This window comes from Chanodichthys erythropterus, chromosome 4 (genome assembly GCF_024489055.1).
Source record: "Chanodichthys erythropterus isolate Z2021 chromosome 4, ASM2448905v1, whole genome shotgun sequence".
In the NCBI taxonomy this organism is placed as follows: domain Eukaryota; kingdom Metazoa; phylum Chordata; class Actinopteri; order Cypriniformes; family Xenocyprididae; genus Chanodichthys; species Chanodichthys erythropterus.
In genome coordinates this window covers 35026856-35042618 of record NC_090224.1, presented here as the reverse complement: position 1 = coordinate 35042618, position 15763 = coordinate 35026856, and the positions used below count along the sequence as shown (strand labels likewise).

General features: G+C 37.1%; 1 protein-coding gene across 4 annotated transcripts in view; it reads right to left on the bottom strand.

The window, feature by feature from the left end:
• The window catches only part of usp24 (ubiquitin specific peptidase 24), an 83278-nt gene that overhangs the window by 47512 nt on the left and 20003 nt on the right, over positions 1-15763 (bottom strand). For all 4 annotated transcript variants that reach the window (XM_067384819.1, XM_067384820.1, XM_067384821.1 and 1 more), the window contains exons 8-14: positions 7919-7984; positions 7294-7368; positions 5260-5418; positions 5063-5177; positions 3722-3825; positions 1026-1133; positions 857-952 (exon numbers count right to left, since the gene is read on the bottom strand). In XM_067384819.1, the coding sequence (XP_067240920.1) occupies positions 857-952; positions 1026-1133; positions 3722-3825; positions 5063-5177; positions 5260-5418; positions 7294-7368; positions 7919-7984 (723 nt within the window). The remainder of the gene's footprint in view (positions 1-856; positions 953-1025; positions 1134-3721; positions 3826-5062; positions 5178-5259; positions 5419-7293; positions 7369-7918; positions 7985-15763) is intronic.

Genomic DNA, 15763 nt, shown 5'->3' with positions numbered 1-15763 from the left:
TTACCAAGGCGGCAATTACTTGATCAAAAAATTTTGAAATATTATTACAATTCAAAATAACTGCTTTCTATTTGAATATATTGTAAAGTGTAATTTATTCCTGTGATCAAAGTTGAATTTTCAGCATCATTACTCCAGTCTTCAGTGTCACGTGATCCTTCAGAAATCATTCTGATATGTTGATTTGCTGCTCAAGAAACATTTCTGATTATTATCAATGTTGAAAAAGGTTGTGCTGCTAAATTTTTGTGGAAACCATGAAACTTGTTTAAGGATTCTTTGATTAATAGAAAGATCAAAAGAATGAGGAATGATTTTTGTAACAGTATTTATTAATGTATTAATTTAATTAATTTAAATTTGATCTTTTGAATGGTAGTGTAGGTGGGAGCATATTAAAATCTATCGTCAAATACAAAAAATAACTTAAACCAGGTTTAACCAGACCACCTTCAACTGGCATGTGAAAGTGAAGAAATATATTAAGACCGTATAATACAATATTTATCAGTCATATAATTTATCTAATATAATATACAGGAATTGAAAATGGTAAATAGAACATTTAAATATTTGTATTATTATATTCATGTATTTCTACCATGTGCAGTATTTGTTTATATATTCCTGTACACTTTGTATTTATACTCCTACATTTTATGATTTAAATGTAAGTAAATGACTTCTTAATGTTAAACTGTAAATCACTGCAGTGCAATAAGAAGAAACATTCACTAGCTTCAACAATTTTACAGCCTTTCGCATTTCTGCTTATTAACAGCTAGTCAGGATCACAGTCCAACTTTCAGGTGAGGGACAGAAACACACACGCGCGTTTAATTCTGACGACACGCACCTTTCCTGTGGTCGCCTCAGAGCGAGCCTCCCTGCCGATCCGTCCAATCAGACTCAGTAGCTTCTGTCTCACGCGATCACTCTCGACCTCCCAGCTCTGAAAACACACAAGGCACAGTCAAAAACACACTTCACAAAGATGAAAGAGTCCAAAGGAAGATGGACAAGACCTTCTGTATGAGGAAGAAGAGGTGGCTGAGCTGGTCAAAGTTGAACTTGACAGCAGCAGCGGCGATGATGGTGTGGATGTTCTCTATCACAGTGGAGGATTGACCAGCCTGCACACAAAACAGGACACATCAACTTTTTGCTCAGATATAACCAAACTATATAAAATTCATTTTAACAGCAATTTAAAAAATAAAGCAATATAAAAAAATTAAATACAACATATTATACTATATTGAAATTATATAATATAATATTATTTTTGCCTTGTTTTCTTGTGATAACTCAAGATAACTGGATTTATTTTAATACCTTTTAATATGTTAAAATCATGAAAAAGATAATAAGTTATTTTAGGGGCCGTTTACACGACACTGTTTTCAACTAAAAACAGAACATTTTAAATGCGTTTCGGCCCTTCATTTACATGACAACTGCCTTTTGGGTGCCGTTGTCCAAAATTCTTTCCATGTTTTTAGTTGAAAATAGTGTAGTGTAAACAGCCCCTTAGTATCAACTTGATGTACTATTACTTTTTATTAATATTTTTAATTCAGAATGGTTAAAGGAGCTGCCATTTCTGTTGCACATGAGAAACATCAAGTGGCAAATGAAACAAAAGCAGAACAAAACCATGCTTCTCATTTGTGCAGCGCAGACCGTTAATCAACTCGGACCAATAATAGACAACGCAGCACAAGCTCAGAACAGGTTTAGCCGCGGGCCGATCTCAATCATGCATTAACGTTTCTACAAAGCACTGAGATTTACAGTGAGGAAGCATTTGAATTCTCCACAGTATTAATAACATCGCTGCGAGATCTAGTTTTCTGTTATAAACCATAGATATCAGAACAAACAGTGCTGACGTGAAAACCAGGAGAAACATTGTACCATAAACAAACAAGCTATAGAAGACTTTTCAGTTCACAAATCACCAACATTTACCATGGATTTAATGTAGTAATGCTGGTATAGTGGCAGAAATAGTCAAATGTTTTTACATTATTCATTTCAGGGTTTGTTCAAACCCTTTTGAGAGTGTAATTCAGGGACTTTTCAAGGACTTTTACATGCGTCACACTTTTTCCAGCACTTAAAATGATCCAATTTAAATGTTATTTTTAATGTGTAGGCCAAAAACATTATTTGTTCTTCCTTCAAAGATTCTCGCCATTTATAAAACTAAAAGTTTCAAAATGTAGGAAAACTAACACTTTGTGGCAAACAAACACTTTTATTTAAAAAAAAAAAAAAAGATACGAAATTACCACTATAACCAATAGATGGCGGCAGAGGAGCGTTTATTGGCTAATTAACCATTTCCACTACCTATATATATATATATATATATTTTACCCCGTTTTCATTTATTTTTAGACATTATAAAATATCAAATCATAAAATCAGTTTTTGTTGAAGTTTTTTTGGACTAAAGTAAAAAGTCACATAGGGTCATGAAAAACAAAAACTGAGACAAAGTACTCCTTCTATAATCACTGAAGCTGTCGTCAGTTCAGTATAATCCTATAGAAGAACAACAGTACATTTATTAAAGGGATAGTTCACCCAAAAATGAAAATTTGATGTTTATCTGCTTACCCCCAGGGCATCCAAGATGTAGGTGACTTTGTTTCTTCAGTGGAACACAAATGATGATTTTTAACTCCAACAGTTGTCGTCTGTAATGCGTCTCAATAGGAACTCAATCAATAAGTCGAAAAAACATGACAGACAAATCCAAATGAAACCCTGCGGCTCATGACGACACACTGATGTTCTAAGACACGAAACGATCGGTTTGTGCAATATATCATAGTGTTTATATCACCTTTTACCTCTAAAACACCACTATGTCCAACTGCGTTCAGCATCCGGTTACTGAGGTCAAAAAATGTCTCATGCTTTGCTTCAATGAGTGCCTGACATCACTTCCGTTGTCAGAGCGCGTTCAGACCTCACTAACCGGATGAAGAGGGCAGTTGACATAGTGGTGTTTTAGAGGTAAAAAAAAAAAAAAAGATATAAATACTGTTCGGTTTCTCGCACAAACCGATCGTTTCATGTCTTAGGACATCAATGTGTCGTCACGAGCTGCAGGGTTCAATTTGGATTTGTCTGTGCATGTTTTTTTATAGATGGAGTTCCTATTGAGACGCGTTATACGGCTGACAGACAGCAACGGTTGGAGTTAAAAATCATCAATTGTGTTCTAATGAAGAAACAAAGTCACCTACATCTTGGATGCGCTCGGAGTAAGCAGATAAATATCAAATTTTCATTTTTGGGTGAACTATCCCTCTAAGAGTAGAATATGTAAATTTTCCCCTATAAAAATATGGTTTTTGCAAGTTACTGTAGTTAAAAGTTTTATCTGCATCTCAACTCAAGCTCAGTGCTTTACTGTCACGTGCATTTCCGAGAAAAAAAAAAACATATAATATTATTAGTAACTGCACTTAATACATCAAGTTAAACTAAATGATGCAGTCCTTGTGTAATGATTTAATCTCAAGATTGTTTACAGCTTCATTTCCATCCTGAAAATCGATGGGAATGCAGATGGACTCTATTCTTTTATGTCTTATTCCAAATGACATTTATAGCCTTCTGCGAAGAATATTTCTGAGAATCAATGTCAAAAGTTCATGCAGCTTTAATGGAGCATGGAGTTGATGAATATCTATAAAAAGCTTACCTGTATTTTCCATATTTTGGAGAGTTCATCTAATGAGAGCTTACTGCCCAACAGCTCAATGATTCCCTTTATTCTATCACAGTACTGGGCCTGGTCAATGTTTCCTACAGCACACACACAGAGAGACAGAGAAATATTTTACTTATTTTATTCATTTTCACAAAAAAAACATTTTACATTGCACTCTCAAAAAATGAGAAACTAGCTCCTCACAGATGTAAAAACCTCTTAAAGTTATTCATCTATAAATAATAAAAAACTTTAAACATATTTTGCTTTAAATAACAGACATGTAAACAAAATTCCCTTTTTACCATAGAGTTTACAATCAGTACTTTTATGCATTCCAAGTTTAGTTTGATGTTTTTAAAGAGCAACCTAAGGACTACACAAAAGCTTTGAAAAGGAAAAGTGTGAACAAACAAAATCCTTATGAAAACTAAATACATAAAAAAACATCATACATTCCTTATACAGTAAAAAAAACCTTTAGACCGATAAGAGAAAGAGATTCAGGGAGTCAGGGAGAGAGCACAAGTGAAAGAGAAAGTTGGCATAGAAAAATGAAAGTAAAAAAAGAGAAAATGAAAGGAAGAATGCAAATAGAAAGTTAAACCAAACAAAAGCATTAAAGTGAAAGAGAGGAGCAAAAGAGAAAGTGAGCGGAGAAAAAAGAAAGTGTCAAGAGAAATGCAAACAGAACAAAGAGAGAAAAGACAATGAGGCGGTGTTAAATAAAGACAATTGAATAAAGAGATGATGACACAAATGAGTGGGTGAGGTGAAAAGACTTCAGGCACAAAGCAACAGTTTGAGACTCTGACTTCTGAACACTTTAACACACAGATGATTCGCTCAGTGTGAAAGTGTGAGCGTCCACATACACAAGACACGCCATAGAGCCTTATTTAAAGGATTAGCTCAGTTCAGAATTAAAATTTCCTGATGATTTACTCACCCCCATGTCATCCAAGATGTTTTTGTTTTTCTTTCTTTTCAAAAATTATCAGGAAATTTGAATTCTGAAGTGAAGTAATCCTGTAAAGGACTGTATTCTATTCACTTATAAAGTTAGTTTAAAACAGTAATAATTACATTATTAGATGAGCATTTTCCACCTTCTCTGACACTTTTTAAACAGGCTGTACCCTTAAGACATTAATATGTTAATGTCCTCCATGTGATTGCCAACCTCCTTGAATATCAAATAAGTGACGTCTTTATTTTTTTTTTTACCTGTTTGGTAAACCACCACGAAAGCGGAAAAGAGTAACAGGCCCAATATGGGTTTGATAAGAGATTAAGTTTTAATATGTTAAACTGGATCAGGGAACTTCATACCTTCCAAAGCTATTGACAGGACTGAGTTTTCTACAAGCCAATCCAGGAGTCGGTCTGTGTCAATGGCGTTCTTCACAGTCTTGGATACTGTGCTTTCCTCTATGAGTTTTGTGACCTAAAAGAGCACAGAGCCATCAACATGAGGGAAGAACTCAGGCTTTAACTTTAAGCACTAGAAAGGAGAAAGGAATTTGAACCTCTTTGAGGGAGTTCATCTTGGCACTGAAGTGGGGCGTCTTGAGCATTCGGAGCAGGATGTCCAGCCGAAGGTCATCCACGACGTTCACCAGCTCCCGCTGGAAACGCATGCAGAGGAGCTTAATGGCCGACAACAGCTCTGGAATACTCACCAAACGCTTTAGAAAGAAAAAGACGAACATAAAACGAGAGAAACAGCAAGGAGGGAGTTAAAGAAATTTAAAACATGATCATTTTCATAGATTTATAACATGATACCACAACAATACAGCAAAACCAGTGCAAATAAGCAACATTGAAATTATTTTTTCAAAACAAAAGTACCAAGTCGGTGCTGAAATTTTAAAAAAAATGTGACAATACCAGCATTTTCCCCTAGCTCTTCACTGAGCGCTTACACATTATGTACACGGAGCATTTAAAAGCAGGCGTCTATCAGCAGATCCTTAATATATCCGGTTATTGGTGCCTGCTTTCAAACGCTTTCATGTTTATCTGTGTAAGTGCTTGATGAAGAGCTAGGGGAAAATGCTGGTATTGTCATATTTTTTTTAAATTCAAAGATGAAAGTCAAAGATATCCATTTACATTATTTACTTTTTTTTTAAAAATGGACCCTTCGCTAAGCCCCGCCCTCCTTAGTTACTGTTGCTACGCCTGTCAAGCTTTCGTGTCTGGCAAGTAATTTACAGTGTGTATGCACCGGTGTCAGATAATTAGTCATTTTTGGTGAACAGGTGAAATATCTGAGAAAGCAAGACAAAAGGGACTGCAGTATGCATTCAAGGGATATATCCACGAATATGCAACCGATTAGAAAATAATTTGATCGAAATTGAAGCTAACGCTCCCAGCGCGAACAGCAGCCGCCTCATATGCTGACCATTCAAATGGGAAACACACAATTTATTGAGGAAAAGCTTTGTTAATCCACAGCAGGTTCAGTGAAATTTGTGAAAATAACCTAATAATTATAAATCAAACAGCTTATCCTTAAGTCTTGTGGAATAAACACAAGACATTAGCCTGACCATTTTGCAATGATAACATTCTCCCGATTATATTTTTAGCAAGCCAGGCTAACGTTACTCCGTCTTGCCTTTAATAATCTTATTTCACGTCCAAATATATGAATTATGAACAAAGAACCATCATTATTTCCAAGCAATGATGTGCTGAGTTAGCTAGCTAGCTAACCTACCCGTCAGATTGTCCTACCCGGGCTTACTGCATATGCATACATCAATATTACATCATTGTTGTCTTGATAAATAATATTTTTTTACAGTCTATGTAAATAACACAAAATTACTGTATATGCATTATTATAAGGATAGGTTCAGGGTTGGGGTAGGTGTAGATGTTAATAAAGCCATAAACCACGTTAATATCACACTGGAAGCACAATCTGATAGGTAACGTTAGCATTTTTCGCTTGACAGACCTCCCGCACCTAGAAACAGTTGCTAAACCACGATTGGCCTGTGGCAGTTTTCGGGCGTGGCTTAGCGAAGGGTCAATTCATCATTGTAGCCAATCACAGACATATCTGTTGAGCGCGTGAACACAATGGCCAATCAGAGTAGTTTAAGAATCCACTCAACAGCGCCAAAAAGAAATTTCAGTACCAAAGTCAGTAGTTTTGACAACATTAAACAACACTATTGCTTTCAAACGCGTTTCCCAAGCACTTGCCCATCTGTCACTGGTTAGTCAAGCAGATAGTCCCGCACCAAACTCACGCCATGTTACTGTGTTACTAGCTATTTTAATAGTGTAACTCAGCCACAACACTTACATTTTTATATATTTTATTTTTTTATGGGCACAACACACACACACACACACACACACATTATATATATATATATATATATATATATATATATATATATATATATATATATATATATATATATATATATATATATATATATATATATATATATATATATATAAAATATCCAGCTTTAAAGCTGTGAAAATCTCACACTGCTGCACACCAAAGTGAATAAAGTCTGCAGGTTCCTCACCTTGTCTTTCAGGTCTTTCTCCTCCAGGTTCTGCACGTATGTTATCATCTTATGGATGACTGGGTCCAGCATGGGCTAAAAAATACAACAAAACCAACTTTAAGGTGAAGGTCACATGACAGTGTCCTTGAAATTTCTCTGATAATCATTGTTCTAAAACATGTTCATTCAAATGTATTTTTTATTATTCAATATCATTTTCAAAACTATGTCATTAACATCAGGTAAACCTGACTATATAAAGAATATCTGTAAGGTTCAACTATACTTGATAGGAAAGTAAGGAATGTACAGTCAGCTGAACATTACATGAAATCTATCTATTTCACATCTATCCGTCTGTCTGTCTGTCTGACCAGATCAGATGCATTTCTGACAAGGCATTTTTTAATTATTCTTAAAAAACAGCCAAAGATGTTTTACAAATAACTAGTTAAACTACAGAGATTTTTTAATTAGCACAACTAGCATATCTAAATAAAAAAAAAAAAAAAAAAAAAAAAGTAGTGTAACTAGATAAAAAAAAAAAAAAAGCCAAATAAACTTCTGACCAATCAGAATCAAGTAATCCAGGGATCCGTGTAACGGATGTACCTGAGAAGAGATCACTCGTGGAAACACTCACCTGCACCAGGCCGGAGTTGAGGTATTCTGCACACACACCGAGCGGCTGAACCAGAGCTGATACACACTGAGAAAACACACACACAAACACATGTATATTTTACTCTGAATGTTACCACAAAAACAAATCCGTAATGAAACATCAAATACACATTTTCTCCTGTGATAAAAGAAAAATGTTTCTCTAAGTTGGAGACATGACATGGCAACAAAGGGTGAGTAAACTCTAAATGGATAGTTGGACAAAAAGAAAGAAAGAAAGAAAGAAAGAAAGAAAGAAAGAAAGAAAGAAAGAAAGAAAGAAAGAAAGAAAGAAAGAAAGAAAGAAAGAAAGAAAGAAAGAAAGAAAGAAAGAAAGAAAGAAAGAAAGAAAGAAAGAAAGAAAGAAAGAAAGAAAGAAAGAAAGAAAGAAAGAAAGTTCAGTCATCATTTATGTCATTCCAAACCAGTATGAGACATTCGCCAGTGGCATAAAAACAAAATCTTTTCGTTTTATGGAAAAGAGCCATGAGAAGATTCTTTAAAATTTCAGCAGACACATTTAGAATGACATGAGGGAAGCTTTATTTAAGGGTGAACTAACCCTTAAAGGATTAGTCCACTTTCAAGTAAAATTTTCCTGATAATTTACTCATCCCCATGTCATCCAAGATGTTCATGTCTTTCTTTCTTCAGTTGAAAAGAAATGAAGGTTCTTGGTGAAAACATTCCAGGATTATTCTCCTTATAGTGAACTTCACTGGCCTCCAAACGGTTGAAGGTCAAAATTAGTTTCAGTGCAGCTTCAAAGAGCTTTAAATGATGCCAGAAAAAAATTGAACTGGTGCTGCGTTCGTTCCGTAATTAGAATAGGGAAGGCGTAGGACATACAGCGTAAGCTTTTTGTAGAATACGAAAGTGCCGTTTTGGCAGAAGCACTTGGAAGGCGATCATTTGTTTATATAAAGCATATACATTTACATTTTTTTTTTTTTTTTTTTAAATGACAGATCATTTCGCCAGATAAGACGATTATGCCTCATCTGGTATCGCTTAAAGCCCTTTGAAGCTGCACTGAAACTGTCATTTTGACCTTCAACCATTTGGAGGCCATTGAAGTCCACTATAAGGAGAATAATCCTGGAATGTTTTCATCAAAAACCTTAATTTCTTTTCAACTGAAGAAAGAAAGACATGAACATCTTGGATGACATGGGGGTGAGTAAATTATCAGGAAAATTTTATTTGAAAGTGAACTAATCCTTTAAATGGGTACTCAGAGGCACCTGATTAAAAAGCCATAACTACAACATTTTTACATGACTACAGGGATTTTTATACAACATTTATACATGTCTCTGCTGGCATACATCTCTTTAGAGCTATTTGCCAACATAGAGTCAGCACAGATGAATCACTCCTCTGTTCTAATGACTTCTCATCCAGTGGAGAGAGTGAATGAATCAGTCCAGTCAGTGGAGGAGAGAAGACTGGCTTTAATTGACTCTTACCCTCACTACGGTCTAAATAGTTACTGTAGAAGGGCATCCCTTTATGTCTGAGATACAAACATAGCTGGCGACTAACCAGAGGAGTTTCCTTTACGTGCCACAGCAGGTCGTATGTGCCCCTGAAAAGAATTTCCATCCCTACGCTCGCCTCAAACTTCCTGTTCCTGTGTTAAGGCTATTAATATGCAAATCCTAAATCAAAGCATCTTTTCCCTGTCGCCAGCTCTATCTCTCAGCCCTGGCACCCAGATCATGCTAATGCCCACCTTCAAAAGACAAGCGGGCGGAACCAAAAACAAGGCGGCTTCACAGCTTCAAGACAAGGGGGGGCATTTACACGCTTGCACTGAAGGGGGGAGCGGACACCTCTTCTGCTAAAAATAATGAAGCTGTCAATTCTGAGCATCTATCTGTCTGTCTCAGACCAGATTAGATGCTTTTCTGAGGGTTTTTTTTTTTTTTTTTTTTTTTGAAGGTGCCCTACAACTTTTTTTTCAAAGATGTAATATTCAGCTCAAAATACCCCATAGATTTTTTTTAAATACATTTTTTTAACTGCCTTTTTTGGGGCATAATTAGAAATGAGCCGATTCAGCGTGTGTGGCCCTTTAAATCTGGTGCTCCACACCCCAAGAGCTCGCGCTTGCCTTAAACAACATAAAAAAAGTTCAAACAGCTAATATAACCCTCAAAATGGATCTTTACAAAGTGTTCGTCATGCAGCATGTCTAATAGCGTAAGTACAGTGTTTATTTTGATGTTTACATTTGATTCTGAATGAGTCTGATGGTACTCCGTGGCTAACGGCTAATGCTACACTGTTGGAGAGATTTATAAAGAATGAAGTTGTGTTTATGAATTATACAGACTGCAAGTGTTTAAAAATGAAAATAGCAACGGCTCTTGTCTCCGTGAATACAGTAAGAAACAATGGTAACTTTAACCACATTTAACAGTACATTAGCAACATGTTAACGAAACATTTAGAAAGACAATTTACAAATATAGCTGCGAGCAGCGATGGCGGGCCCAAGCCCGGTGGCACCGCCACCCCGGTGGCTTCAGGGCAACTGTGCACGGCGGGCAATAGGCACTTAAAACGGTTAAACATCAAAGGACTATGTCAAATTCACTCCACATTTACTGCACTACAAGGTGCCGCTATAGAGCCCCTCCTCCCTGCCCATTTTCAAAGGATTACATGTGCCAAGTTTTAACATTATTCTGATGAATTTTGAAGCAAATCAGGTAAAAATAAGAGGGTGATCTCAATGTATGCTGAAAGTGACACATTTTCTGCTTCCAGTTGGTGGCGCTATGACTTTGAATCACAATAGTCAAATCCATGTGATCAGCCTTGTACAACGAAGACTAAGCCAAAGTTTCATCAAAATCAATTAATGTATGCAGAAGTTATAACACTTTGTTTCCCTTTTCTTGCCATAAATTCGTTGCCTCGCCACGGCCAAACTGTTTGAGATATCCAAAATCCGTTTGCAATTAAACAACTTCAATGTGTTAGCAACAAGTTAAAAAAAGCTTGGTGTAAATTGGATAAACCCTGTAGGAGTAGTAGTATAAAATTCATAGCCTGTTTTTTCAAAAAATTAACATTCAAACAAAAATAGCCGACTTCCTGTTGGTCGGAGCTAATGAATGTAAATTAGAAAATTGTCCGGCTTGATGAGATCAATATATATACCGAGTTTGGTGACTGTAGGAAAAACTAACCCCCACTTTTGTCAAAAGGTGGCGCTACTGAGCCCCTCCACCACGCCCATTTCTATGGCTTTGTCCATGTCTACTGGTTGACAATATTGATGTGTGTGTCGAGTTTCATGCAAATTGAAGCATGTTAAGAGCCTCAAAAACACTCAAGAATATTATTACAGTTTGACCTGTCGCCATGGCAACGATATTTCAAATATCAAAAATCCTGTCATAGGTCTACATCTGCTGTGTATTGACATTACACTGATGAAGTTTGAAGCAAATCAGGTAAAAATAAGAGGGTGATCTCAAAGCATTTTAAAAGTGATACACTTCTTGCTGCCATTTGGTGGCGCTATAACTTTGACTCACAACAGTTACATCCATGTGATCAGACTACTACAACCAACACACTCCTGAAGTTTCATAAACATCAATCAATGTATGCAGAAGTTATAACACATTTCCTGTTTCCCTTTTCTCGCCATAAATTTGTTGCCTCGCCACGGCCAAACCGTTTGAGATATCCAAAATCCGTTTGCAATTAAACAACTTCAATGTGTTCGCAACAAGTTAAAAAAAGCTTGGTGTAAATTGGATAAACCCTGTAGGAGTAGTAGTATAAAATTCATAACCTGTTTTTTCAAAAAATTAACATTCAAACCAAAATAGCTGACTTCCTGTTGGTCGGAGCTAATGAATGTAAATTAGAAAATTGTCCGGCTTGATGAGAACAATATGTGTACCGAGTTTGGTGACTGTAGGAAAAACTAACAACCCCACTTTTGTCAAAAGGTGGCGCTACTGAGCCCCTCCACCACGCCCATTTCTATGGCTTTGTCCATGTCTACTGGTTGACAATATTGATGTGTGTGTCGAGTTTCATGCAATTTGAAGCATGTTAAGAGCCTCAAAAACACTCAAGAATATTATTACAGTTTGACCTGTTGCCATGGCAACAATATTTCAAATATCAAAAATCCTGTCATAGGTCTACATCTGCTGTTTATTGACATTACACTGATGAAGTTTGAAGCAAATCAGGTAAAAATAAGAGGGTGATCTCAAAACATTTCAAAAAGTGATACACTTCCTGCTGTCAGTTGGTGGCGCTATAACTTTGACTCACAATAGTCACATCCATGTGATCAGACTCCTATAACGAACACACTCGTGAAGTTTCATAAAGATCAATATATGTATTAAGACGTTATAACACATTTCCTGTTTCCTTTTTCTCGCCATAAATTCGTTGCCTCGCCACGGCCAAACCGTTCGAGATATCAAAAATCCCCTGGCAATTTTTAATCATCAGTGTCTTGACTTCATGCTGACCGAGTTTGGTGGCGATCGGATTAATCGTCTAGGAGGAGTATATCAAATTCCAGAGCATGCGTTTTTCAAACAACCCTTAATAGCTGACTTCCTGTTGGCGTGGCGATTAACTTAGAGCGCGAAAGTTGTTCGGCCCGATGAGGTCTATATGTGTACCGAGTTTCATACTAATACGTGCAAGCATGTTTAATATATGGACCAAATTTTCAGACTTTTTTCAAGGGGGCGCTGTCGAGCCCCCCTGCCACGCCCGGGTACCAGCCTCTCCGGCGTCCTAATGGCCGCGGATTCCAATGTGTGTGCCAATTTTCAAGAGTTTTTGAGCATGTTAAGGCCCCCAAAAAGCCCCGGAAGACGGAAAAAAAAAAAAAAAAAAAATATATAGCTGCGAGCAGCGATGGCGGGCCCAAGCCCGGTGGCACCGCCACCCCGGTGGCTTCAGGGCAACTGTGCACAGCGGGCAATAGGCACTTAAAACGGTTAAACATCAAAGGACTATGTCAAATTCACTCCACATTTACTGCACTACAAGGTGCCGTTATAGAGCCCCTCCTCCCTGCCCATTTTCAAAGGATTACATGTGCCAAGTTTTAACATTATTCTGATGAATTTTGAAGCAAATCAGGTAAAAATAAGAGGGTGATCTCAATGTATGCTGAAAGTGACACATTTTCTGCTTCCAGTTGGTGGCGCTATGACTTTGAATCACAATAGTCAAATCCATGTGATCAGCCTTGTACAACGAAGACTAAGCCAAAGTTTCATCAAAATCAATTAATGTATGCAGAAGTTATAACACTTTGTTTCCCTTTTCTTGCCATAAATTCGTTGCCTCGCCACGGCCAAACCGTTTGAGATATCCAAAATCCGTTTGCAATTAAACAACTTCAATGTGTTAGCAACAAGTTAAAAAAAGCTTGGTGTAAATTGGATAAACCCTGTAGGAGTAGTAGTATAAAATTCATAGCCTGTTTTTTCAAAAAATTAACATTCAAACCAAAATAGCTGACTTCCTGTTGGTCGGAGCTAATGAATGTAAATTAGAAAATTGTCCGGCTTGATGAGAATAATATGTGTACCGAGTTTGGTGACTGTAGGAAAAACTAACCCCCCCACTTTTGTCAAAAGGTGGCGCTACTGAGCCCCTCCACCACGCCCATTTCTATGGCTTTGTCCATGTCTACTGGTTGACAATATTGATGTGTGTGTCGAGTTTCATGCAATTTGAAGCATGTTAAGAGCCATGTTAAGAGGAAAAAAAAAAAAAAAAAAAAAAATAAAAAAATAATAATAATCCTTAGAAGAACAAGAGGGCCCTGCGCGAATTTTCGCTTGGGCCCTAATAATCCTTAGAAGAACAAGAGGGCCCTGCGCGAATTTTCGCTTGGGCCCTAATAATAATAATCCTTAGAAGAACAAGAGGGCCCTGCGCGAATTTTCGCTTGGGCCCTAAATATCACTAAAAATATCATGATATCATGGATCATGTCAGTTATTATTGCTCCATCTGCCATTTTTCACTATTGTTCTTGCTTGCTTACCTAGTCTGATGATTCAGCTGTGCACAGATCCAGACGTTCTGCCCTTGTCTAATGCCTTTCATAATGTTGGGAACATGGGCTGGCATATGCAAATATTGGGGGCGTACATATTAATGATCCCAACTGTTACGTAACAGTCGGTGTTATGTTGAGATTCGCCTGTTCTTTGGAGGTCTTTTAAACAAATGAGATTTATATAAGAAGGAGGAAACAATGGAGTTTGAGACTCACTGTATGTAATTTCCATGTACTGAACTCTTGTTATTTAACTATGCCGAGGTCAATTCAATTTTTGAATCTAGGGCACCTTTAAATTGGTGTCTTCTTTAGAAAAAAAAAAAAAAAAAAAAAAAAAAAAAACACAAATGGCAGGAAAAACAAAACATAAATCAAAACAAAACCATCCTGCCTAGTTTATCTACCCTCCTGTCTGACCATATAAACATTGTTAGTTTGTGTTTGAGGGCTGTGTGGTCAAATTCTTTAACATTATACCACTTACTCACTTTTTCATGTTTTTCAGACAACTGCATAACCTCAGAGGGCTTGATGAGAAATGGCGTTTAAAATCAATTCTGTTAGTGTGTAACTTAAAGGGGACCTATAATGCCCCTTTTACAACATAATATAACTCTCTGGTGTCCCCGGAATGTGTCTGTGAAGTTTCAGCTCAAAATACCTCACAAATCATTTACTAAAACTTGTCAAATTTGCCCCTATTTGGGTGTGAGCGAAAACACTGCATTTGTGTGTGTCCCTTTAAATGCAAATGAGCTGCTGCTCCCGCCCCTTTCTAGAAGAGGGCGGAACTTTAACAGCTCGTGCTTTGGTTGCTCAACAACAACAAAGCTGGAGAATCTCACACAGACAAAATGAGGATTGTCAGTAACGGTGTTCAGCCTTACATTGTTCAAACCGGAGTCGACACTGATGGAGAGACTCAGGAAGAAGTTACAACTTTCAGAATGAAACTGGACGTTTCTGAATGGTTAGTGGATAAATTGATGTAGTTGCTGTGGAGTTGATTCAATTCATCCACTAGCATGTGCCGTCATGTTAATCTTTTGTGCAAATCCAGCGTTGAATTGACCCTCGTTTGTGAAGCAGTCCGGTGTAAAATAAGGGCGTGGCAACAACACTCAACTACAACAACTCTTCCTCTTCTCTAAAGCAGCCCAACATGGCCACACCCCCTTTGTTGCATGTGCTCAGGGGCGGGGTTCAATTTTGGGGTTTGTTGTAGTCCCTACTAGCCCTTTTTTGTAGTCCTTAAAAATCGATTTCTGTAAAAGAAAATATCTCCCTTTGCATTGAACTTTGAGTGTTGTAACTTTGCAGATGTTGTTTATGCCCAAATAGCAACATCACACACTAACTACAGTTAAAAAAGTGAAATCATAATCAAGGACACCTTTAATAACTGAGCTGAATGCTCTTTTTTTCTGCCCATAGGAATGTGGCATCTCATTTTCCCTCTCATCCCCCTGCTCTCGTCTTTTTCTCACTGTCTGCTGTGTGTAGGATGCTCTCAGTGATGGTGATAAACATCCTGAGCTCTTTAGCACACACGCTATAATAGAATCTGCCCTCGTTCAACTCTTTCTCTCTCTCTCTCTCTCTCTCTCTCTCTCGCTCACATTCAGCATCTCACTCATACTGCCTCTCTTCATCCAGACAATTCTTCTTCACTCTCTTGCTCTGATGACACATGAATTGTCCATTCATTTCTTTGCAATTTCATTATTATACTAACAGAATTTTCAACCCCAA